The following is a 27,684-nucleotide window of genomic DNA, read 5'->3' as shown; positions in this document are numbered from 1 at the left end:
AGCATACAAAATGATGTATTAGTATACTGAGTCCTGTCTTTTGGGAGCATGGCTTCACATACCTTTCCAATGTTCCATGTTTTGATCTGCTGCAGTTCCAAGAGAAGTTGCTCATCATTACAAACTTTGAGTTTGTCTATTAAGGCTCTGCAGTCTGCAGGCTGAGAAAAAAAAGTTTTCACAGAGATGTTTTGGAATGAGGGAGTTGCAAACAAGGAGAATCGGAAAAGGAACCCTTAAGCTCACACAGTAATTTTCCTTTTGCTAGGATTTACTACTTAAGAAAACAAGATGTGCCAGATAATCTCTTGGGATTAAAATGGAAACCTCATGAGAAAACGTTTTTATTCCCCAACAATCCACCTGGCCTTCAAAAAAAAAAACAAAAAACAAAAAACAAAAACAACACCTTGGATAAAGGTAGATGCAGACAAACTATTTGGAAAGATACAGACAACAAAGACAGTAATAATAAAAAGTTAAACATCTAAAAAAAAAAAAAATTAAGGAATCTATACCATGGTCTGAAAGTTAACCAGAATGCCTGGTAGGTTATATTGAATCAGAGACTGCAAAGTCCTAGTGAATTCACAATTAAAGGTGAAGATTAGCCTTAGCTATATTTTTCTGTCACATAAAACCCTTCACTTGTAAGGTGGTAAAGAGCTTCTGAACTTCGTAAAACTAGGACTCCATTCTTTCTTGGGGTTCCCATTTCCATACATTTCTGCTCTCTTCTACTGATGAATGGGCCTATTTGTCAGGTAACAAGGAGTGGATTGAGTATTTACAGTCAAGTTTCTGAAACTGGAAGGAGGGAAAGGGATAGGGGCTGGGAGAGAGAAGCCTTCCGTTAATGAATGGCAGCTGGGAGAAGTGATTATTACACCTGTTCTTTAACTCCATAAGGGCAGTACAGCATCCTGGGAATGGACCAGAGGTCTGGTACCAAACAAGTCTGGATTCATTTTTTAGCTTCATGTTTACTAAGCTGTTTGATCATGGGCAAGTCTAACCTCTAAGCCACAGCTCTCTTATCAGAAAAACAGACGTAATAGCTATCTCACAAATATGAAACTCAAATGTCTGCCACATACATAAAATACTTATCTCCCATAACAGGAGCTTAAATATTCAGAGACGGCATACTATTAAAAAGAGTATGAGTCTTGGAATCAGGTAGTTGGTAAGCTACCTCTTTGAATCTCAGCATCCTCTTCTGCAAAATAAACTAACACGTACCTATATATCCAGCAATGCTGTCGTGAGATTCAAACTGGGAGAAATGTATTTTTGGCATCCGAAGAAACATGAAACCTAACAGGCGTTTATTTAAGCTAAGTCCAAACCTTTTCTCCCTCTAAGCATTATTAAGATCTACCTCAAATGTTCATGGTAATTAAATGTATGTAAAATCCTTGGCACAAAATCCTTCCACAAACCAGGCCTGCACTTTTTCCTCCTCTCCTCTAAGATGTATAAGTTGACGGAGAGGCAGTGAAGCAGCAGAAATAGATAACATGGAAATTTGAACCACCTGCTTATGCAGTTCACTTGTGCCTGCTGGACCTACTTGGGTCCAGCATCAAACGTGTTACTTCTATTTCTAATGGACTGCAGCTATACGAGTCCAACTTTATGATGTGTAGGTGAGATAACACCCAGGTCATGATGAACACTTGGATCCTATAATAACTCGGTATGTCTCATAACCAGGCATTCAGTCTTTATCAAGGCCCAGTAGCAAGCCTGAAGCTGCTTTTGTGAATGTAGAATAGCTGGTGGCAGAGGACAGCACAGCCAAAAGTCTAGGGGTCTTACTTGTAATTCTACTGGGGCTTGCCAAAAGCACCACATGGCATCTTTAGCTGATACCTAAGTCAGTCACCTGGGTCTACTAGGTCATAATGTCCAAGTGATAGGGCAACTTGTATCATAGCCTGGACCTTTTGCAGAGTCTTTTCTAGATCCAAACCTTACTAACACTTTAGTGGTACCCTACTAAATGTGTTAGAGGTTATGCAGTAAATAGGTCAAAATAGCATGCCCAAATGTGACCAACCAATATGTTGGCTCCAAAATCCAAACACATCACACATTGTTCCTCTTTCTTCACAATGTGTGGTACAAGGTGCAGCAACTTCCCTCTCACTTTAGAAGGGATATCCCAATATTTCCCAAACCATGTGGCCACTAGAAACTTTCCTAATGTGAAAGGTCCTCAAGTTTCCACAAGGTTTGTTTCTGACTCTCTGGCACAAATATGTCTGAGGCATCTAAGGTGTGCTTGTGTTTTCTGTTCACAAGATCCAGTTAGCATAATGGCATCAATTTAACATACCAGTATGACGGTCTCTGTTTTATCAGACTATCAAGATTCCTTGCATTTTGCAGGAGAAAGCAGCAAGCACAACATTAAGATACAAGAAAGCATTTGCCAGTTCGACAGCTGAATACCAATTGCCAGGGTTTACAGTGATTTATTTCAATAGATACCAAATCTGGGGAAAAAATTCTTTGCACAGCTGCTAATAAAGTGATCAATAAAAGCCTTTTGTAAAAACAGTACCTAGCATTGACCACAGTATGGGAAATGGGGGTAATTTCGTATGCTGCTCAAGGAAAATAGACAACTCAAGTCTTAAAAATGTCCATAACCAGTGACACAAAAATTCTACTTCTAGGAGTTTATGCTAAGTAACTTGCTAGTAACTAGGAAATAAGAGCCAGAAACCAGCATATGACTCCAAGAGCAACCCCTTACAATCCACTAGGTTAAAAACTTTCTTTTAATTTGCATTTCTCCAATTACCCACAGAGTTGAATCTTGCTGAACATTTACTGGGTTTGTTCTTTTCTTAAATGCCCTATGCCCATTTTGTCATTGGGATATTCATTTCTCCTGATTTAGATACTGAAAACATTAACTACACTGGGTTACAAATATCTTCCCCAGCTTGTCATGTGTCTTCCTCCTCCCCCGCCCCACCCGAGCTTATTAAGGTGTAAATGGTATACAAAATTACTGCACGTAATTCATGTATACAACTGGGTGAGTTTGGATGTATGTATACACTCATGTTGCCATCACAATTCAGGTAGTAAACATATCCATCACCTCCAAGTTTCCTTGTGTCCCTATGTGTGCGCATGATTGTGCGTGTGGTAAGAATACTTATATGGGATCTACCCTCATAACCAATTTTTGACTAGTCCCTCTGTATTCGCTGGGGATTGGTTCTAGGACCCCCATGAATACCAAAATCTATGATGCTCATCCTTTGTATAAAATGGCACAGTATTTGTATATAACCTATACACATCCTCCTATATACTTTAAACCATCTCTAGTATTACAATACTGAATTCAATTCAATGTAAATAGTTGTTACACTGCACTGCTTTAAAATTTCTATTTTTACTTTTGTATTACTCTTTTTTATTGTTTTTTTCCCCCAAATATTTACTACCCAGTTGGTTCAGTCCGCAAATGTGGAACCCACACACATGGAGGGCAGACTATACTCAATACCTGACTGTTAACTATAGGCACTATGTTGTTCTACAGCAGATCTCTGGAACTTACTTACCTTGTATAATTTTATATCCACTGAGCAGCAACTCCCCCTTCTCTCTCCCCACCATTTCCTGGTAACTATCATTCTACTGCCTACTTTTATATCTTTGACTATTTTAGATGCCTCATATAAGAGGATTCACGCACTATTTGTCCCTCTGCGGCTGACTTATTTCACTTTGCCTAATGTCTTCGAGGGATTAATTTCCAAAATATATAAGGAACTCCTGCAACTCAATAGCAAAAAACCCCAAATAACACAAATTTTAAAACGGACAAGGGACTTGAATACTTATCCAGATGTCTATTTACATACAAATAGTTTAAAAGTATATAAAAAGGTGCTCCATATCAAGGAAATCATCAAGGGAATGCAAATCAAAACCACAATGAGATACTACTTCACACCTGTTAGGATGGCTATTGTCATGTCTTTTAAATTTTGGATACAGTATCTGACATTTCCATTATGGTTTTTTCCTTTGTTTTAATGCTTGGAAAGACCATCCCCACTTAAGACAAAGTAAACATTCACCTTCATGTTCTACTTCTCCTACAGCTTATTTCTTTTAAAAACATTTGACTTTTGGTTTATCTAAAATTTATCACAATATAATAGTAACCCATGCTCTACAAGATAAATAATTAGTCTAGCACAGTTGCCTAATACTGTCCCTTCTTTCCAATTTATAATCCCTCTATCATCACATATCTAGTTCTTATATACACTAGGATCATTTTTCTAGGTCTTCTATTCTCGTAGCAGTAGATTCTTACACTGGTTTCACTTTAAATTTTTAAATTACAGTTTCTTAAGCAAGTTTTCTTTTTGTCCTTCAGTAAAAGACATTCAAGTACAGTTGTCAAAACTTCTAGATGCCAGAACACATCAAAAACAAAATCAAAAGCAAATGAAGATATTTCCAACAGATATGAAAATGAGTATGTTCAATATATATGGCATTCAGTAAGAGAAACACTTGATATTCCAATGTCGGATACAAAATGAACGGCACAAGAAGATAACTGATATAGAACACTGAAATACTTTCTTCCCCACCTATGAAATTAACAAAAATTTAAAAGACAATCTGTAATACTGACAAAGGTATGTGAAGAAAGTGCTGCTCATACTCATTAGTACAATGCTAAATGAAAAGGGCAGGATAATTGTGTGTGCACATGTAATAATTTTTTAAAAGACTGGAAGAAGCCTGGGCAACAAGGCAAGATCCTGTCTCTACAAAAAATAAAAAATTTGCCAGGCATGGTGGCATGCACCTATAGTTCCAGCTACTCAGGAAGCTGAGGTGGGAGCATTGCTTAAGCTGGGAGGTCAAGGCTGCAGTGAGCTGTGATCTCGCCACTGCACTCCAGCCTGCGTGACAGAGCAAAACCCTGCCTCAAAAAAAAAAAGAAAAAAAAAACTGGAAAAAATACAGCAAAATGTTATTGTTCTCTTTTGGTGATACTTGCCAGGTACTTTTACATTTTTTGAAAACCAAGTGGCTTGTATTTACAATATGAACTAACTTACGTGCCAGATACTATGCTAAGCAATTGCCTCATATCAAGAAGGAAAAAATTTTTTGTAGCTGTGGAAACCAGGCAAGTTAATAACCTCTCAGCCACAAAAGTCTAGTAAGATTCAAACCCAGGTCTAATTCCAAAGCTTGTGCTCTTTGAACTAAGCACACAGGGTCAACAGGACTATCACAATGCAATACCACTTCCTTAACCTCAGAAAGCAGTTCAAGCTAGCTGGTGGAATATTACTAGATTGAAGCTGGGACTTCTACTGTTGACAAAGGGTTAATTGATATGACCACCCAATACACAAGTTAAGCTGAATTGTGTGATTAAGAATCAGTAATAAAGACAGCTAAAACACTGGCCTTAACAAAAAAAACTAGTAAGAAAAATGTTACCACTTTCATTTTCTAAAAAACAAAATTGCAAGATCCCAGAAGTACATTAAAAATCTGAATCCACATCTGCTCTTTCCATTATACCACACTTCCTTTCTGCATAGGAAGGAACTGCACAGCAGCCTGAGAGCTGACTTCAGGCACACACAGCTACCAAGAACTAACTGATCAGTGTTCACTTTCCACTGGTCTCTTGGCTATCCACTTTTTTAATCCAGGGAAGTTCAAAAGAAAATCTTACTGTTTCTAGACAAGTTGTTGTTTTATCGCCTTTTGTATATATGGGTGATGAGATTTGAAGAGCATGGATGAACTGTTCACAAATATTTTTTATTTTTTAATGAAGAAAAAATAAGCAAAGCAAACTTTTGGATACTTACAGCCTCGGTAGGTGTCTTCTTCAGTTTAGTCCTGTCTACTTTCATGATTTCAATTTTCAGCTTTACGATCTGAAAAGAAAATCCCCAAAGAAGTGAGAACTTAAAGCTACAATCTTGAGCTCTACAAGCTTAGACATAGACAATACAGAATGAAGAGCAATGCAAAATGCTTAAAGTAAAAACACTGGAGTTATGATGCTATGCCATCTCAGAGGCACAACTATTGAGTAGAGAGAGGTAAAGAATCTCTCCAGATCAAACTGGCCCACATCCCCATGTTGCACAAGACTGAAACCAAGTCAAGCCAAAATGAAAAAATTTTTTTTCTTTTACAAGCATCTCCAACTCTTAATTGAAAATAAGAGTGTACAATGTTTGCAGCACATCTCAGGATGGAAAAACTCACCATAGCCCTGCAGTTTCCTGATAGCTTCCATTTCTAGGAATCCAAAGAAAGTCATAAAGATGTACACAAATATTTAACCACAAGAATCCATATTGCATGTCCATGTGTAATAGTAAAAGACTGAAGACCTACTGTTCCATCACAAGGTTAAAAAAAGACCAAATGTCCAAAATATGATTTGTTTAAAATGGAATAGTGCACAACTGTTAAAAATATTACAGACAACTATATAATACACAAAGATGTTCATGATGAAATAAAAAGGTTACAAAATGGAACATACGGTATAAACTTATGTCTACTGAAAACAGCTCAGAAGGGCTAGGCATCAGAATATTAACTCATTGTTAACCGAAAGGATTATGTATGACTGTTTTACCTATGCACTTTTTACCGTTCCTAACAATAAAAATGTATTAGTTGTATCCTAAGAGCAAAGGCAAAACAATACTTTCATTTTTCAATTAGAAAATGAAGAATCCCAACAGAAATATTCCGAGCACAGAAAACAATCATTTTATTAAGCCATGCAATTTGGAAGGCTCAAAAGCAGACAACAGCCTGATCAGATCCCTAGATCTTTGATGGCAGACAAGTCCTCCAAAGCACAAGAAATGTTTCTCCTGTTAGCAACTGAGACACATGCACAGAGGTAGAAGTGGGTTGCAGGCTATTTGCACACAAAAGATTCTATTAACAATGTATTTAACTCAGTAGCAGTCACTAGAAATCAATGTCCCTCCCCCAAGAAGGCTGCCATAATATAAAGCTGACCAATTACAGTATAAATTTTAGGCAGCTTTTTGCCTAGATTTAGTCCAATATACTCAGTACTACGGAAATAGCGTGTATTTGCCTGTATGACCTGCATCCATTCAATCAGCAGGCATTCAAGGAAGAGTTTGTAAAGAATTCAGAATACGTTCTAAAACATTTCTGTAGAGACCATTCCTTAAGAAGAAAAAATGTTTTCTATGGTTGATACTTAGGGTATGTAATTCCAGATTACTTTTTAAAAAGTTATCTAGTATCAATACAAAATGAACAAAATGCCTGGTGCCAACAACCTCAAAATATCTCAAATGAAGCCAACAGGATTCTGGCAACAATCCTGTCCATGTGGTGGAAACTATAAGCTGAGCTATTTGTACGCTTACTCTCAAGGCTTTTTTTCTCCCCTTTTCTCACAAATGTCTTACGCAAGTGGCTATCACACTATTGTGGCTTCAGTCATTTGCAGGGAGGTTATTAAATTGCCCCTGCTGCAAGACGTAGCAGCCAGCCTCAATACCATGCAACTCTAATAACTGATGCTTTCCCTCTACGATTAGAAACAAGGCAAAGAAGTCCATTATCATGACTTTTATTCAACATACTGCTGAAAGTTCTAGCCAATACAATACAGTAAGAAAAATAAGTAACAGGCACACAGATCAGAAAGGAAAAAATAAAAATGGCCCCTATTTGCAGATGTCAAAGGATCATCCACATAGAAAACCCAAGAAATCTATTTTAAAAGCCTCCCAGAGGATGGGTGCAGTGGCTCACTGCACTCCAGCCTGGGCAACAGAGCGAGACTCCATCTTAAAAGAAAAAAAAAGGCCAGGCGCGGTGGCTCATGCCTGTAATCCCAGCATTTTGGGAAGCTGAGGCGGGCAGATCATGAGGTCAGGAGATGGAGACCATCCTGGCTAACACGGTGAAACCCCGTCTCTACTAAAAATACAAAAAAAGTAGCCCGGCATGGTAGCACATGCCTGTAATCCCAGCTACTTAGGAGGTTGAGGCTGAAGAATTGCTTGAACCTGGGAGGTGGAGCTTGCAGTGAGACGAGATTGCACCGTTGCACTCCAGCCTGGCAACCTCCCAGAGCTAATAACCAATCTCAGCAGTCATAGAATACAAGACAAATGTTAAAAAAGCCAATCATGTTTCTATATACTAGCAATGGATATGTACACTCCAAAGTTAATGCAATACCATTCACAATCACTAAAAAACAATGAAGCATTTCTGCATAAATCTACAGAATATGTACAAGACTTATATGCTGAAAACTATAGAACACTGATTTAAAAAAATCAAAGATCTAGGCTGGGCGCGGTGGCTCATGCCTGTAATCCCAACACTTTGGGAGGCTGAAGCGGGCGGATCACGAGGTCAGGAGATAGAGACCATCCTGGCTAACAGGGTGAAACCCCGTCTCTACTAAAAATACAAAAACAAAATTAAGGCCGGGCGTGGTGGCTCACGCCTGTAATCCCAGCAGTTTGGGAGGCCAAGGCGGGTGGATCACCTGAGGTCACTAGTTCTAGACCACCCTGGCAAACATATTAAAACCCCGTCTACTAAAAATACAAAAATTAACTGGGCATGGTGGCAGGCACCTGTAATCCCAGCTACTCAGGGGGCCGAGGCAGGACAATCAGTTGAACCCCGGAGGCCATCGCACTCCAGCCCCAGGGGACAAGAGTGAGACTTTGTCTCAAAAAAAAAAAAAAAAAAAAAAAAATTAGCCAGGCGTGGTGGCAGGTGCCTGTAGTCCCAGCAACTGCAGAGGCTGCGGCAGGAGAATGGTGTGAACCCGGAAGACGGAGCTTGCAGTGAGCCAAGATGGCGCCACTGTACTCCAGCCTGGGCGACAGAGCGAGACGTCTCAAAGAAAAGAACAACAACAAAAAAATCAGAGATCTAAATACATGGAGAGATTTAAGACTCTAGTAAAGATGTCAAATCTCCTAAAATTGTTATACAGGTTTAATATAATTCCTATTCAGATCCCAGGAAGATTTTTTTTTTAAATAAGCTGAGATTATTCTAAAGTGTATATGGAAAGGTGTAAGAAAGAACAACAATGGCTGAAACAGTTTTGGAAAAAAAAAAGGAGGGAGGAATCGAATCACCCTACCCACTTTTAAGACTTATTATATAAATAGCTACAGACATCAAGTAGTACTGATATATATACAAATATCAATAGAGCAGAATAAAGAACCCAGAAATAGACCCATACAAATATGCCCAACTGATTTAAAAAAAAAAAAAAAAATTCAGTCAAGGAAAGATAGCTTTATCAATAAATGGTGCCAGAGAAAGCAGACATGCACAGGCAAAAAAGATCAACTTCAACCTAAGCCTCATACCTTATATTAAAAATTAACTCAAAATGGATCACTTAAATGTAGAACAATAAAATTTACTAGAAGAAAATATTTGCAAACCACACCTAGTATCTAAAATACATAAAGAACTCTCAAAATTCAACAGTAAAAAGTCGAACAATCTCAGTAAACTAGAAATAGAGAACTTCTTCAAATTGATTGAAATATCTACAAAAAAAGCTACAACATCTTAATGGTCAGAAACTAGGAGCACTCCCCCTTAAATAATCACAAACAAAAAAGGCCGGGCTCAGTGGCTCATGCCTGTAATCCCAACGCTTTGGGAGGCCTAGGTGGCGGATCATTTGAGGTAAGGAGTTCAAGATCAGCCTGGCCAACATGGCAAAATCCCTTAATCCCAGCTACTTGGGAGGCTGAGGCAGGAGAATTCCTTGAATCTAGGAGGCCCAGGTTGCAGCAAGCTGAGATTGCGCCACCGCATTCTAGCCTGGGTGACAGAGTGAGATTCCGTCTCAAAAAAAAAAAAAGGAAAGAAAAAGATGTCCTCTCTTACCACTGCTTTCTAACACTTTATTGAAAGTCCTAGCTAAAGCAGTAAAGGAAATAAAAATTATAAAGATTGGGAAGGAAGATATAAAATTGTCTTTTTGTCAGAGATGACATGATCATACATGTAGAAAATCTGAAAGAACAGGGAAAAAAAAAAAAACCTGGAGCTAACAAGCAATTACACCAAGTTTGCAGGATATAAGGTTAATATACAAAAGTCAATTGCTGGTCGGGCGCGGTGGCTCACGCCTGTAATCTCAACACTTTGGGAGACCGAGACGGGAGGATCATGAGGTTAGGAGATCGAGACCATCCTGGCTAACACGGTGAAACCCCGTCTCTACTAAAAATACAAAAAAATTAGCCAGGCGCAGTGGCGGGCGCCTGTAGTCCCAGTTACTCGGGAGGCTGAGGCAGGAGAATGGCATGAGCCCGGGAGGCGGAGCTTGCAGTGAGCTGAGATCGTGCCACTGCACCACTCCTGCCTGAAAGACAGGGCAAGGCTCCGTCTCAAAAAAAAAACAAACAAAAAAAAAACAAAAAAAAACAAAGTCAATTGCTTTCCTATATACTAGCAACGAACAAGTTGCTAATCAAAACATAAACATATTATGTTTTTGTTTTATACTAAATCAAAAACATATTATCTACATTACAAAAATGAAACACTTAGATATATATCTAACAGAATATGTGTAAGATCTATACAAGGAAAACCATAAAATTCTGATGAAAGAAATCAAAGAACAATTAAATGGAGAGATATTCCAAATCCATGGATAGGAAGACTCAGTAATGCCAAAATGTTAAGTCATTCCCAACTCTACATATTCAATGCAACTCCAATTAAAATTTCAACAAGTTATTATGTGAATATTGACAAACTGATTCTAAAATTTATATGAAGAGGCAAAAGATCCAGGATAGCCAACACAACATCGAAGGACAAGAACAAAATCAGAAGATCTACATTACCTGAAATCAAGTCTTATCATAAGGCTACAGTAAGCAAGAGTATAGTACCAGTAAAAGAATGAACAGATCAATGGAACAGAATTAGGGAGCCCAGAAGTAGACCCACATAAATATAGTCAACTGATGATCTTTGACAAAGAAGCAAAGTCAATATAATGGACAAAAGATAGTCTTTTCAACAAATGGTGCTGGAACAACTAGATATATACAAGCAAAAAAAAAAAAAATCTAGACCGAAATTACATGTTTCACAAAACTTAAGTCAAAATGGATCACAGACCTAAATGTAAAATATTCTGCTCTGTAAAAGAAACTGTCAAAAGAATAAGTGGACAAGCCAGACTGGGAGAAAATATTTGCAAAGGACATACAAAGGACTATTACCCAAAATACACAAAACTCTTAAAACTCAACAGTAAGAAAACAAGCTGATTTAAAAATGGGTCAAAGGCCTTAACATACACCTCACCAAGACAGACAGATAGCAAATAAGCATATGAAAAGATACTCCACATCATACGGCATCAGGGAAATGCAAATTAAAACCATGATGAGGTATCACTACGGCCAAAACCCAGAACACTAACACCACCAAATGCTTGTGAGGATGTGGAGCAAGTAGAACATTGATTCATTGCTGGTGGGAATGCAAAATGGTAGTCATTTTGGAAGTCAGTTCAGTGGTTTCTTACAAAACTACTCTTTCCACATGACCCAGCAATCAATACTCCCTGGTATTTACCCAAAGGAGTTGAAAACTTATGTCCACACAAAAACCTGCACGTGGATGTTTATAGTACCTTTATTCAATATTGTCAAAACTTGGAAGCAACCACAATGTCCTTTAGTAGGTGAACGGATAAACTGTGGTACATCCAGACAATGGAGTATTATTCAGTAGTAAAAAGAAATGAGCTATTAAGCCATGAACAAACATGGAGGAAACCTAAATGCATACCAGTAAGTGAAAGAAATCAGTACGAAAAGGCTACATACTGTATGATTCCAATCACATGACATTCTGGAAACGAAAAAACAAGAGAGACAGTGAAAAGATCAGTGGTTGAGGAGGGTTAGTGGGGAGGGAAGAATGAAGACATGGAGCACAGAGGATTTTTTGGCCAGTGAAACTACTCTGTGTGATATTATAATGGTGGACACATGTTATTATGTGTCTAAACCCCAGAAGTATACACCAAGGGTAAACCCTAATGTAAACTACAGCCTTTGAGTGATAATGATGTATCAATGTAGATTAATCAATTGTAACAAGTGTTACCACTCTAGTGGGAGATGCTGATAACAAGGGAGGCTATGCATGTGTGGAGGCAGGCAGTATATGGGAAATTTCTGTACCTTCTGCTCAATTTTGCTGCGAATGTAAAACTACTCTAAAAATAAAGTCTATTTAAAAAAAAAAAAAAATCCTCCAAAACAAGAGCGCAGAGTAACTTATGCACTGAAATAAGTAAATCACAACCATTTTACTTTTTTAATGCAGATGAGTCACTGATGAATCTTCAAACAAATAAGCATCTTGCTCTAACTAATGCTGTTTTGACCTAGGGTACTATACTAGTCAAGTGTCTGTAACTACAGAAAGACTGGATAATTAATGCAGCCAAGTAATTTACTGGAAGAGTATCTGATAGCTCACAGAACTGACAGAAGGCTAGAGCTCCACATGCAGAACACTAAGAGGAACCAAGGAAGCTAGGGAGCCTGGAACTACAGCCAAGGACCCCCCACGGAAACAGCTTAGCTGGGGGTGCTTCTGCTGCCAACACAAGACTCTGGATGCCTAGAAACTATGCTGGTGGCATAATAATTCTAAATCATCTCAGGTTATTTGCATGAGCGGCACTAGACTCTAAGTCCCAAGTATAAGCATTTGATGCACCCAATAAAATAATACGGCCAATATGAATGAACACACACAAATGTCCCCATAACAAGTGTAATCCTACCTTGGTGTCTATAATTCTACTGCAAGAAACATTTGCAGTTTAAAAAACCAAGACATCACTGTTCATGAGACATCAACTTAAAAAATTTAGAAGTTGTTGTGTTCTCATATTTCTAAAACTGGTTTTAACGGTGGGAGGGGGGAACGTTTACTGAGTGTCCGTTACAAGCCAGACAATACTGAGACTGGAGTTCCCCAAAGTGTGTTAGAATGTCTTGCCCTATAAAGGGAGACAAGAATCCTGTAATTTGGGAAATGTTATACACAGAATTTCTCTTCCACTAGGGCAGTCACATAGCTAATTGACATTATTAATGGCTCTAAGACATCTTAGGTAAAGGAGGCTTATTAGGGCACAGAACCATTTTCTCAAGTGGCATCTACTCAAAGTCCAACTGAGGTATTCCAAAGAATACAGTTTGAGACATACTACCTAGAGAATTCACATGATATTCTTTCATACAGTCCTCAACCACTCAAGTTTTGCCTCTATTTACAGACAGAAAACTGAAGTTAAGAGGAGAGAAAAAAAGTACCTTTCTTGGTCAGTAAATGTTAGCACCAAGATCTAAATCCAGGTCTGACTACCAAGTCTATGCTTTAATAATATGCTATTCACTGTTTTTCTTTTTGGCGGGGGGTGGGGGATGGAGTCTTGCTCCGTCGCCCACGGTGGAGTGCAGTGGCGCCATCTCGGCTCACCGTAAGCTCCGCCTCCTGGGTTCATGCCATTCCCCTGCCTCAGCCTCCCGTAGCTGGGACTACAGGCACCTGCCACCATGCCCAGCTAATTTTTTGTATTTTTAGTAGAGATGGGGTTACACTTGTTAGCCAGGATGGTCTCGATCTCCTGACCTTGTGATCCACCCACCTCGGCCTCCCAAAGTGCTGGGATTTCAGGCGTGAGCCACCGCGCCCGGCCTCGCCTTTTTTTTAAACTAGTTTTATTACTACAAAATACTGGCAGATAAGAATATAAATTTGTGACAGATTCTACTAGACTGCTGAATCCCATCTGTTTGAAAAATTTACTCCAAGAGAGGAAACTGGGGCCCGAGATGAGAAGCTGAGATGCTGTAATTTCACTAATGAAAGGAACAGTAACTGGGGAATGAGTTCTACCGCTTCGAAGTTAATCAGGTGAAAACCCTATTACATTTTTTTAAAAAATCCTTCAACAAAAATAAGTTAATTTGAAACAAATTCCTAGAAATGGCCTACTGCCTTTGTTGGATCAAAACCAGAACTCAGGGCACCAACCAATCTCTATATATAATAAGTATTTCTTCCTAAACTTAAGTTAGAGAGATGGCCAACTTCAAGAAAACAAGTTAATTACTATGAATCACCATCCGTATCTATTACCATTACTTCAATACTTTTATCTAATCTTTTTTTTTTCACTTCCTTATTCCCCCAACCTTTCCTTACACCCCTGAGGTTTGAATCTTGGTTTTGTAGAGTTTACCTGCAGAACAAATATATACAACTAAAATATCCTGAGGGAAGCCAAAGAGTGACTCATTCTACAGTAATCATCTCCAGTTGACAATATTTAAAAATAATGACTTTCAATACTGAATCAGTTTAAGGGCGCAGGACACCTGTAGTTCCCAAAACTGGCTCAAGAGCAGTCGGGTGTAGTGGAAGACTAGCCTTACTAATCAAGTATGGTCCAAGGATCAGCAGCACTGACATCACCTGGGAGTTATTAAAAGTTGCAGAATTTCAGGCCCCACCCAGATGTGAGGAGTCAGAATCTGCATTTTAACAAGATCCTTAGGTGATCCATATAAGAAAGTTTGAGAAGCACTAGATCAGAATACAGACTCAGATAACCTGATCTAGAATCCCTGCTATATCACTTACTGCATAACCGTGGACAAATCCACCTCTCTATGCTTCTGTTTCCTCAACTGTGTAATTACTCTTTCCATTTAGTTCCTGGAACACTCTTAAGTTTGCCACTGGAATGTTCTTGCCACCCCTCCTTTCCCACAACTAGTTCCATTTGAGGAACTGACATTTAAACTAAGACCCAGAGAGGCTTTTCATGACAACCCACCTGAAGTTGGTCCCACTGTAATTTTTCTATCATAGCACCCAGTTTATTTCCTTCATAACAAGTATCAATTGTAATTACTGATTTGATTTTCTATGATGTTAAGCTCTCAGCACCTAGCGCAGTATCTTCCACGATAGGTATGCAAATATTTGTAGAATGGAGTTCAGGAAAGAAGTATGCATTAAGAATAAAATCTGTGACTGTCGGCCGGGCGCAGTGGCTCAAGCCTGTAATCCCAGCACTTTGGGAGGCCGAGACGGGTGGATCACAAGGTCAAGAGATCGAGACCATCCTGGCTAACATGGTGAAACCGTCTCTACTAAAAAATACAAAAAAAAAAAACTAGCTGGGAGAGGTGGCGGGCGCCTGTAGTCCCAGCTACTCGGGAGGCTAGGGCAGGAGAATGGCGTGGACCCGGGAGGCGGAGCTTGCAGTGAGCTGAGATCCGGCCACTGCACTCCAGCCTGGGAGACAGAGCGAGACTCCGTCTCAAAAAAAAAAAAAAATCTGTGACTGTCAGCACACGTATATTACTTGAAGCCATGGGTCTGGAGATGATTGCTTACAAAGAAGGAAAGGAGGAGGCCCACAACTGAGTTATTTGCTCTAGCATTTAAAGGTAAGGCAAAGAAGTGGGGCCGGGTACAACGGCTCATGCCTATAATCTCAGCACTTTGGGAAGCTGAGGGCAGATCCCTTGAACTCTGGAGTTGGAGACCAGCCTGGGCAACATGATGAAACCCTGTCTCTACCCCCCAAAAAAAAAAACAAAAAAAAAACAAAACAAAAAAAAACACAATATAATAAAAATGTAAAGGCAAAGAAAGAAGGAAAACCCAGCAATGGAGAGGCTGGTGAGGAAAGAGCAAAACTAGCCAATTATGCTATCACGAGAAACGAAAGATGGCAAGAGTGATCAACTGCATCAAATGTCAGACTGAGGTATGTCCACTGAAATTGGTAACAGAGACAATTTGACAAGCAATTGTTTCAGTGGGATGGAGGGAATGGAAGCCAGACTAGAGTCAGGGAATCAATGGAAAGTGAGAAAGCATAGATGGCATGTGTAAAAACTTCTTTTGAAAATGTTGAGCCAGGTGCGGTGGCTCACGCCTGTAATCCCAGCACTTTGGGAGGCCAAGGCGGGTAGATCACCCAAGGTCATGAGTTCAAGACCAGCCTCACCAACACGGTGAAACCCCGTCTCTACTAAATACAAAAAAAATTAGCCAGGTGTGATGGTGCATGTCTGTAATCCCAGCTACTTCAGAGGCTGAGGCAGGAGAATCGCTTAAACCCAGGAGGTAGAGGTTGCAGTGAGCCAAGATTGCACCATTGCACTCCAGTCTGGGCAACAAGAGCGAAACTACGTCTCAGGGGGGAAAAAAATATGTTGGCTGTATACGGAAGCAGAGAATTATGGGGTCACTAAAATGTAGAGGAAAAGGTAAATAAAGACATTAGCTTATGTTCTCAAGTGGCTGCAAATTGTCTTGAAAAGAGGGGATAACTGTAAGAATCCCTTTGAAAACTGGGGGTAGGGGACCATTTAGCCTCTATTTCACTGTAATCTAATAAGCACTTATGTGGGTTTAAACAGAATACTATCCAGAATTAGGACAATCCTCTCCCGAACCCCTCAAATCTTGACTGGATATCCCTCCATATGTGATTACATTGCAGTCTGTACCTATCACTTCCCTATTAATGAGAAAATGTCTGCCACAGGGTGGGAAAGTAAAAAAACCTTGGAAGGGAAGAAATAAACATTATTAGTAGTTGGCCTCTAATGGTTGCCTCTAGGTGGCAGAGTAACACATAGTTGTATCTACGCTTCATGCTTTTCTGAACCTTCCAAATTTCCTGTAAATCATAGATCCATTTATAATCAGATTTCCTTTTGTAATTTGTTTTTTAAAGAAACAGGGTCTCGCTCTGTCAACTAGGCTGGAGTGCAGTGGCACAATCTTGGTTCACTGCAGCCTCAACCTCCCAGGCTCAAGCAGTCCTCTCACCTCAGCCTCCAGAGTAGCTAGGGCCACAGAAACACTCTACCACGCCTGGCTAATTTTTATGCTTCTTGTAGAGACAGGGTTTTCGCCGTGTTGTCCAGGCTGGTCTTGAACTCCTGAGTTCAAACAATCCTCCTGGCCTCAGCCTCCCGAAGTGCTGAGATTACAGGCGTTAGCCACTGTGCCAGGCCTAAAATTTTCCTTAAAGAAGAAAACACTGGCCCCTGAGCCAAAGGACATGCATCAAATTAAGAACACCATCTAAACAAATGCCTTAGATTAGCTGCTGCCTACTCTAGGAGCTTCTTTCCTACATCTTCTGGTGTTTGGAGCTTGGCACACAGGAGGCACTTTGGTTTATTACTAGCAGGTAAGAGATGTTGCACGAAAGTATAGGAGTGGGGATGAATCAAAATGAGCCTAAAATCCCCACAGAAATCATGGAAGCATTATGGCAGTTCTTAAACAATAAATGCTTAGAGAAAACTAAACTCCAAAGTACCACAAAGCAAAATACTTTACTTTTTGCCTTGCAACGATTTCCTTTTGCCTCCTACAGTCTCTGAAAGTAAATTCAGGTGAGAGCTGCCCTGACCACTCATCATGTCAAGCAGTAAGATGCATCTTGAAACCCAGCCTGGTCTTCACTATTTGATTATAGAGGCATAGGTGTCACTGATTATGATTTGTTAAAGTGAACACCACATAACTGTCAGGGCTTTCCATTCCGTCCAGTTTCTGATTATCTATTAATACATTAATATCCACTCAACACATATTGTGAAAAACATTTATGATGATAAAAACAACAGCTAACACTCTATGCCTATTATGCATTATCTTTAATCCTTGGAGATGAAGACTGTGCCCAGTTTACTGAGAGGGGCCACATACCTAGTAAGTGGCAAAACCTGGAATCAAACCCAAATCTGTTCCACAACTCTACATTGCACATAATGTCTATATGCACAGCCCACCTTGCTATGCCCCTCTCCTACAGACACCAGTCTCTCTATCCTTAGCCACATAAAATATGACTCTCAAGTGCCCTGAGAATTGCTGACCTAGGTTTCACTGCACGTTGACAGTAAAGTGTCATAATAAAGCAACTGAAAAATAGCCTTAACTCACCCAAGACAAATCTGGAAATCATTTGCAGAAATACCTTGAAAGAGTCTCTCATTTAAAATCTGAAAACACTATACCTCAGATTAAGAGTTTACGCTGGCTCTGGGTGTTTCTCTGCACTGCAGTTATGCTGAAGCAAAGAAAATATGGGCAGGGAAGGATACTAAGAAAGAGGAATCTGAAACCTCCAACACTGACTTTGGATGTGAGAATGGTATCTGAGAACACATCACCTGCAACATCCTCTATTCACAGTCCAGGGAAGCTGCAAATCTGAGAGTTATTCTTCCCGGATACTCCCAATTACTTAGAGAAACTGGCATCAGAAGAACTAGGCAACCAAACATGGCTCACCAAAGTTGTAGATTATCAATTTTACCGAGAGGAAATGGCAGCATGCTAAGGAGCCCTTCTTGGTATTCTAAACAAAAAATAAAAACAGCAATGCCTCAGTGCAAGTTATGCAAATTAAACAGGAGAGGAACAGACTCCTGGTCTACACATTTTAAACTGGTGCTCTGGAATATTCCTAGTCTACACCTTAAGAATTGTCAGTTTCTTGCTGCATGCCTGTAATCCCAGCACTTTGGAAGCCTGAGGTGGGAGGATCACTTGAAGCCAGGAGTTTTCCTGAGACCAGCCTGGGCCACAGAGTGAGACCTCCGTCTCTACAAAAAATAAATAAAAATGTAAAAGAAAAGCCTGCCCTTATCGAATAGGTGAATTTCACCCAGAAGGGCCACAGGCAGCATTCAATGAGTTCAGGAAAATATTTTCATTTGTCAGAAGTTATTTTAAAATTATCTTGAAAATAATTTACTTCACCCGAGACTTATTTTGAAAACTAAAAATGCCTGACCACACAGGCATTTCAGAGCTATCTAATTCAGTAGGTCTGAAGTGGGGATTTTTTTCTTCTTCAAGCTGTATAGGTGATCTGGCAGCACAGACCAGCCTTGAGAGCCATGGCATTAGATTATTAAATATATGCTTTGTCATTCTGTGACTTAGGAATTTGCTTTAATAAAAATATAGAGGGGAGGAGTAGGGTATAAATAAAACAGCAGCCCTGTGTTGATAACTGTTCAAGCTGGGTGACAATTACATGGGTGTTCATTATGCTTTTTTCTATTTTTGTATATGTTTTGAAAAGTCTCATAAATTGAAGTTATTTTAAAGTGAGACTTTTTCCTGCTGGATCCCTCCATTCTATCCTCCACATTGTTGCCAGAGCCATCTCCCTAAAACTCAAAACCCACCTACATCAAAACTCCTTATTCAAACCAGCATCCAAGACCTCTAGGACCTGGTCCCTGCTTACCTCTCTTACCAGTGCTATGATATTACATAATATTTCCCTCAGCTCCTCACATGCTTTAGCCCCAACTATATCCTGCATATTGATCCTTAATCAGCACACCTCTTTACCTACCTGACAGTCTCCCCACTATAGTGAGTTCTGCGAGAGTGGGACTGTATCATATTTATCTTTGCATTCCTGTACCAGCATATTAACTGTCATTTATTAACAGCAGATTAATAAATGAATAACTATCCAGTAAATGCTTAACTAAAAAAAAAAATCAAAGTCACATTAAACTCTTGGTGAATTTTTCAACTGAAAAAAGAAATTTAGATTAATTTAACCTTCGTCTTTCCATTCAACAATTATAAACATACTATATGCAGGGCATTGAGATGACTACTCAGATAGCCAGGTGTACAGAAATGTAGAAAATAAGGAAAAAAAAAATCAGAAATAAAGTAGATTAGAAGCAATCATAATATAAAGGCAATGAATCAATACACCAAAAAAAGAGAATTACAACTTCCTTATGCCCAAAGGCTGAAAACACAACCAATTATAAGATCAACACAGAAGATAAATTATTAAATTTGCATAATACAGAGTATATCTTTAAGCAAAAGTGAAAGTTAGCCAAGCTTACCCCTTTGACCACAGTGTAGAAAAATAAGTCTAGAAAAATATACACAGTTGCTCTTCAACATATGATGGGATTATATCCCAATAAACCCATTGTAAACTGGAAATATCTAAGTCAAAAATACACTTACTTTATTTACCTAACCTACCAAACATCATAGCCTAGCCTACCTTAAACATGCTTGCAACATTTACATTAGAGCCTACGGTTGGGCAAAATCATCTAACATAAAGCCCTTTTTTTTTTTTTTTTTTGAGACGGAGTCTGGCTCTGTCGCCCAGGCTGGAGTGCAGTGGCCGGATCTCAGCTCACTGCAAGCTCCGCCTTTCAGGTTCACGCCATTCACCTGCCTCAGCCTCCTGAGTAGCTGGGACTATAGGCGCCCGCCACCACGCCCGGCTAGTTTTTTGTACTTTTAAGTAGAGACGGGATTTCACCGGGTTAGCCAGGATGGTCTCGATCTCCTGACCTTGTAATCCGCCCATCTCGGCCTCCCAAAGTGCTGGGATTACAGGCTTGAGCCACCGCGCCCGGCCTACAAAGCCCATTTTATAATAAATGTTCAATGTCTCATGTAACTTACTGAATATTGTACTGATAGTGGAAAACACAATGGTTATGTGGGTACTCAAGTATGCTTTCTACTAAATGCGTTTTGCTTTCACACCATCATAAAGTCAAAAAATCCTAAGTTGAACCATCATTAAGTTAGGGACGCCTGTACTAAGAAATACAAGAACAAACAACACAGCCATTTAGACATCATAATGACATATAGAGAAAAACAAGTGTAGAGGAATCTTTAGAATTCCTCATCCTACACTGAAGGATGACCACCACAAAAACCCTGAAATTCTATGGAAAATTTTACATATGTGGGTCTTTTTCCCAGAAGATGGTCAATAGCTTTCACTGGCTTCTTAAAAGGATCCATGACCTGAAAAACATTAGGAACCAATTGCCCTAAAGAAAGCTAAGACACTGTCTGCTTAGCCATGACAATGTTTTCCCTTTCATTTATGTTTCACAAGTATATGGTATTTTTTCCCAAAGCCACGATAGGCTACTGTCAAATACAATAAAGATGGTACCAGATACGAAAGAAAACAGAATTCCACCCCTTTTGCGTTATTCAGCTCCATTTCTCGCACGTCTTTGGGTTTACAGAGAAACAAGCAGCATGTCTGAAGATCAAACCTTGCCTGCCAGGCATGGTGGCTCACCCCTATCATCCTAGCACTTTGGGAGGCTGAGGTGGGTGGATCACGAGATCAGGAGTTCAAGACCAGCCTGGCCAACATGGTGAAACCCCGTCTCTACTAAAAATACGAAAATTAGCTGGGCATGGTGGCACACGCCTGTAATCCCAGCTACTCGGGAGGCTGAGGCAGGAGAATCACATGAACTTGGGAGGTGGAGGTTGCAGTGAGTCGAGATCACGCCACTGCATTCCAGCCTGGGTGGCAAAGGGAGACTCTATCTCAAAAAAAAAAAAAAAAAAAAAGAAGTAAAAGACAACAGCATAATGGAAAGGCCTGGGAAATAGACAGACCTGGGCCTAAATTCCATTTACTAGGTGTATGATCTTAGACAAGTTGCCATACATCTCTGAGTCCAGTCACCTCTGTAAAATAAACAAGTCTATCTCATAGGATTGTGCCCAGCAAAGAGTAAGCCATATTGTTATTTGTTCTATCTCTTTTGGCTCCAGATTAATCTAAGGGCAGCAACCTTATGCTAGGTATTCTACAGATTGATAAGATAGAAATACAGATATACAGATCTGATCAAATGCAAAAGAGCTGACCTTCTCAATCTTTCTACACGTTACCTGCATATGAAGGAGAACATACAGTATATACTAATCTCCATACTTTTAGCCATAACTGCAGACAACCAACAACTTAAACTCTACTTTGATGACAATGAGATTGGGAGGCTCCAGTCTCATTCTCAAATTATACAGTTCTGCAAAAGGTAAACAGTCTACTAAATAATGTGCAGGCCATCCCACTCAGTCAAAATTTTTAACTGGGTCTCAACTGTTTTGATCTGGTTCAAGTGAATTTGGAAGGAATGGAGACAAAGATTCTTTTACATGGTTTAAAAGAGCAAGTTATTTATAACAATTATCAACCTGGCAGCAAACTCCTTCCAGGACGTTGAAAAGAATTCCAACTTCACAGGTTTGTTATGAAGATAAAATTAGTTTACTGATAAGAAAGTTGTAAAACAAAGCCTTTAAAAACAAAGGTGTCCCAACATACAGAAAAAAAAAAATGGCTGAGTAAATTTATATTTATATTTATAGCATCCATACATGCATGAAAACACATGACCATATCAAACTGTTCCGTGAAAGAGCTCCAAGTTGACCTCATGTCAGAAAGTAATAACTACGGTCAAAAGGGCAAAGAAACTGAGCTTTCTTTGGATTTCTGCCTTTCTCACGTTAACTTTCTACTCTAAAATTCCCCTATTTGGGGAGTAACTTTCTCATAGGAAGAGGGCCACTTACTTTGTATTTCCACAGATGACACCAGATGGCATATTTAGAAATAAAGTTCAGTTTTAAGGAAAGATAAAACATAGTGAAAACAATACTAGACTAGGAAACCTGGGTTTGATGCTCAATTTCATCACTATCCAGCCGTGTTACTATGGATATGTCATTACTCCTGCAACTAGGCCTATAAAATAAGGAGTTTGATATGGATAATATGAAATATAGGGTATCATCCAGCTTTTCTGTTGGACATGAAGACTACCCATTTAAAGCTGCTGGTAATTTGTTTGCTAGAGGGAGAGATTTGAATTCACCCATAAAAGCAGCCTGTCTTTACTTTTTAAAAGCAAAAATCTAAAATTCTCTAGGTAAAAGGATATCTTCTAGTGACGTCTGCATCTCTCCAGACTATACTTCCTTTTAAGGCTGGTCTCACCAAGATATTTAAAGAAATTTAAGGAGCAGGGACCTGGGTTAACAAACTGCAAAGCCCTCCAAGGTAGAGAAGTCAAACTAGCCCCTGGAAAAATATGGCAGCATATATATATACACATATACATACATATATAAAAAATATGCAGTGAGCCATCTGTAACAATGATACTGGCTATATCCAGATTTATACTCTTCTGATTTATCAAGGCTTATCCTGACGTGCTATAATATTGTAAATCATGATGGATCACATACTAAACATATCACAGTGAGAAATCCAAGGTTAGCCTTTCTAAAGGCCAATTTAGCAATGAGTATCAAAAGCCTTACATTTTTGCATTCCGGTTGTAGAAATTTCTTAAGGACATAAATATGAGTGTCATGCAATGGACTTTGGGGACTCGGGGGAAAGGGTGGGAAAGGGGTGAGGGATAAAATACTATAATTGGTTTCAGTGTATACTGCTCCAGTGACGGGTGCACCAAAATCTCACAAATCACCACTAAGGAACTGACTCATGTAACCAAATATCACTTGTTCCCCAAAAACTTATGGAAATAAAAAATTAAAAATATTAAATATGGATCTCATAAATATTTATCTATTAGAATGTATCTATGCTTCCTTCTTTCATTCGACACTTATTTACTGAATGCTGAATTACCTATATGTTAGGAGGCATTACTTAAAATCGTAAGAAACTGGGACTGGAAAAGTGTGAACACAGCAAACTGGTTAAATAAATTCTGCATACAATAAAATACAATGTAGCCATTAAAAATGCTACAGAAGTGTACATAATGACAGAGACATGGAACGGGGTCAATATGTGGGAAGAGCAAATTTAACAATACCATTTCTATACTAGTTTGGAGAAAACAGCTTGAAAAAAGTCTGGGGACAACTGAGGGAACAGTATGAACACAGCAAAAGGTGTAAACACAGTAAACTAGTTAAATAAATTCTGCATGTAATAGAATACAATCTAGCCATTAAAAATGCTACAGAAGTATACATAATGACAAAGACATAGAACAGGGGTCAATATGTGGGAAGAGCAAATATAAAAATACCATTTCTACACTAGTTTGGAGAAAACAGCTTGAAAAAAAAGACAGTTTGGGGACAACTGAGGAAATGTGAATATGAACTGGATATTAGACAATATTAAGAAAAAATAACAAACTCCCTAGGCATGATAATGGTATCGTGGTTTTGTAGATGTCCTTACTCTTGCTTTTTTTTTTTTTTGAGATGGAGTCTCGCTGTCGCCCAGGCTGGAAGCTCCGCCTCCCGGGTTCACGCCATTCTCCTGCCTCAGTCTCCCGAGTAGCTGGAACTATAGGTGCCACCACACCTAGCTAATTTTTGTACTTTTAGTAGAGGCAGGGTTTCACCATGTTGGCCAGGCTGGTCTCGAACTCCTGACCTCAGATGATCCACCCACCTTGGCCTCCCAAAGTGCTCAGATTACAGGTGTGAGCCACTGCACCAGGCCGAGATGTCCTTATTCTTAAGACATGAAGCTGAAACATTATCCTTAAAAGTGTCATCCTTATGTTCAGAAAAATTAAACACACATCTGTACATATAAATCTAATATGGCAAATAATTGTTGGATCCAGCTGATGGTACACAGATGTTCATTGTGCTATGTTTTCAGCATTTTTGTTTGAAATTTTTCATACAAAATTGAAAGCTGTAAGGGAGGTAATGAATTACATTTTAAAAAGAGTATTTCTGAAAAAATATATAATATGGCTACACAGCTGTTAAGAAAAGCCTTGGAAGATACTGCATACCAAAACGTTAAGAGTATTTTATCTGTGAGTTTGGGGTTTGCGGAGATTTGTCTGTTTATCTGTATTTTTCAACAATAAGCCATGTATAATTCTACATTCATGAAGAAGATTACTTAAAAACAAATTCAGGAAAGTGTTTTCAAACAAGAGTTAAGAAGAAAATAAGCAAACGAAAAAAAGTTCTATTCCCAAAGCATTCTTAATAAATGATTTTAGTAATTAATTTATTTATAAATTCATAATTTATACCATTCTCACAGTATAAAAATTCAAGCAATTCATTGTACTGATTGTGGGGGGGGGGGGGGGGAAGGGAATGCTGGGTATTAAAAAAGCATCTCCTATTTACCTATACAGGTTAAGTATCTCCTATCCAGTGCTTGGGACCAGCAGGATTTCAGATTTCAGGTTCTGGAATATCTGCCTATACATCATGAGACATCTTGAGGATGGGACTCAAGTTTAAACACGAAATCCATTCATGTTCCATACACGCCTTATACACACAGCCTGAAGGTATTATACACAATTTCTTGTATAAATGTAGGTGACACAAGTGCAGTTTTGTTACATGGATATATTGCGTAGTAGTGAAGTCTGGACATTTAGTGTAACCATCACCCAAATAATGTTCGTTGTACCCTATACAATATTTTTAATAATTCTGCTCATGAAACAAAGTGTTAAGTACTTAGCTGTAGAATTTTCCACTTGTGGCATCGTGTTGGCACTCATTTTGGGGGCATTTTGAATTTTAGATTAGGGACGCTCAACTTGTGTTACTTCACACCCCACAAAAAAATTTAAGGCAAAAATAAATGTTAAAAATGATCAATTCTGGAGTGGGGGTAGGGATAGGGATTTTTGTTTTATTATTCTCTGTACTTCTCAGTATATTTTAAATTTTTCAGAAGTAGAAATGCACACATTACAGAAAAAGGTAAAGTTCCCCATGATCCCTCCTCCCAAATAAACTTGTCAGTTTGCCATGGTTTTTTTAAAACATAAATAGCATCACATAGTATGTACTCTCTTGCAACTTGCCAAAATCACCTCCAAAATAGCTGTATCAATTTACGCCACTTGTAGGCAGTATTATAAGGCCAGACTCTTCCTTATACCTTTCACGATGACTTGATATTATCAAACTATTTTTTACCAATCTAATGACTAAAAATCTTATTTAAATTTGCATTTCTGATTATCCGTTTGAGTACCCTTTCTTGTTAGTGGACGTTTTTAGTTTCCTATTCTGGGAAATGCCTATCCTTAAAATTTCCTATTAGATTTTAAATACTACCCTTATCATTAAGATGTGAATACACCAAAATGTTAACAGTGACCAAACATTGTGGTGGAATTATGTATATCCCTTCCCCAAATATGCACACATTTTCTAGTTTTTCCTGAATTAATTCAGTGATTAAAAACTAGAAAATGATAAAATGGATGAAAAAAATCCTTTTAGACAAAAGCATTACTTTCAGGATACTCTACTACAGGTAACACCCTTAAGGAGGTCATAAAATCTAGCTCAAAGAAATAAATGCATCTAAAGAGTAAGTCTTGTGAAGAAATAATAATAGTTGAGACCATTGATTCATTTGGGATACATTTAACTAACTTCTTTGTATAGCATTTTTGCATTCATGAAGTACTTTTCATTTATCTTGCTTAACCCTAACAAAACTCTGTGACATTCTGATGCCTTCCTGTAAACTGCTACAGCACATTTTGTTCATTCCTCACATTACCATACTGATCCCTTTGTGTGATTCGCAAGTCTCCTTCCCCTAGACCACACTGTCCTACATTCTCCAGTCACTTATCTTTGTATTCCCAGGATGTAGCTGCAACGACTACATCCTCAATAAGTGTTTGTTAAATGAATGAGATATCATCATCTTTATTTAAAGGATGAGGAAACTGGCTCAGTGATGAGGTAATTTGCCCCAAGTAACATACCTAGTAAATATTTTATATAAATTATAATGACCTTATCTTCATACTTTATAGGCATTTAAAAATGCATCATTTCGCTTTAATGCTCATAGCAACCTATGAAATAGGCTTTCCGATTACTGTTTTATAGATAAGAATGGAAATTTAGTGATATACCCTAGGCCCACTCAAATCCTAGTTTATATGAAGCACAGCGGTCTCTTTAGATACGTGATCACTACCTGGGTATGGGAGCCTCTATTGTTATGTACTAAATAAGTTAAGGGTAGGGTATAGCGGAGGAAAGATGGAAGGAAGGCAGTTTAAAGGAACAGGAAAGAGGCTGGAGCCCAGGTATACAGGCCCATCTAAAGACCATAAAATGGTATTGTAATGTCAACTGCACGTGCCACTCTGAAATCCAGTATTAGCCCAAAGGTTTTTCTTGATATTAACCCTGTATTAATGGAAGACAATTGTTGGCTTTCTCACATATCAGCAGTCTCAAAGGCTGGGGAGGCACACAGAATTAGGAAAGCTGTGAGAAACAATGGACAGGCTATATCATGCATAGACAGTGCAGGGGAAGAAATGATGACACAAAGGAAAAGGCTAAGGAACTTTAAACATGATCTCACAGTCCTTAACTCGACTGTGAGTTTCTCAAGGGCAGAGACCAAGTCTCATTCATTTTATGCCCCTTACTCCTTATACTTAGCAACATTCAGTAAATGTTATGTAAAAAAAAAAAAAAAAAAAAAAAAAAAGAATATTAAGCTAAAAACTGAACAATTACTTCCATTTATTGAGCAGCACTTACCACGTGCCACACATTATACTTTAGATATTATGTGTAATGTTTAAAAAAATAAGATTTACCTGTTTGCTGACCTGCCATGTATGGTGCTGCTCAAGTGTGTTAACAGTGGTGATACTGATGACTATT

At 38.7% G+C, this 27,684-nt stretch overlaps 1 protein-coding gene across 7 annotated transcripts in view; it reads right to left on the bottom strand.

Moving 5' to 3' along the window:
* HUWE1 (HECT, UBA and WWE domain containing E3 ubiquitin protein ligase 1) overlaps window positions 1-27,684 on the bottom strand; it is a 153,999-nt gene that overhangs the window by 114,748 nt on the left and 11,567 nt on the right. For all 7 annotated transcript variants that reach the window (XM_007991784.3, XM_073013656.1, XM_073013658.1 and 4 more), the window contains 2 exons: window positions 5,886-5,954; window positions 63-161 (listed from right to left, as the gene is read on the bottom strand). In XM_007991784.3, the coding sequence (XP_007989975.2) occupies window positions 63-161; window positions 5,886-5,930 (144 nt within the window). In that variant the 5' untranslated portion in view covers window positions 5,931-5,954. The remainder of the gene's footprint in view (window positions 1-62; window positions 162-5,885; window positions 5,955-27,684) is intronic.

This window comes from Chlorocebus sabaeus, chromosome X (genome assembly GCF_047675955.1).
Source record: "Chlorocebus sabaeus isolate Y175 chromosome X, mChlSab1.0.hap1, whole genome shotgun sequence".
Lineage (NCBI taxonomy): Eukaryota > Metazoa > Chordata > Mammalia > Primates > Cercopithecidae > Chlorocebus > Chlorocebus sabaeus.
Note: the sequence above shows the minus strand (reverse complement) of the source record. Positions and strands in the feature narration are given on the sequence as shown.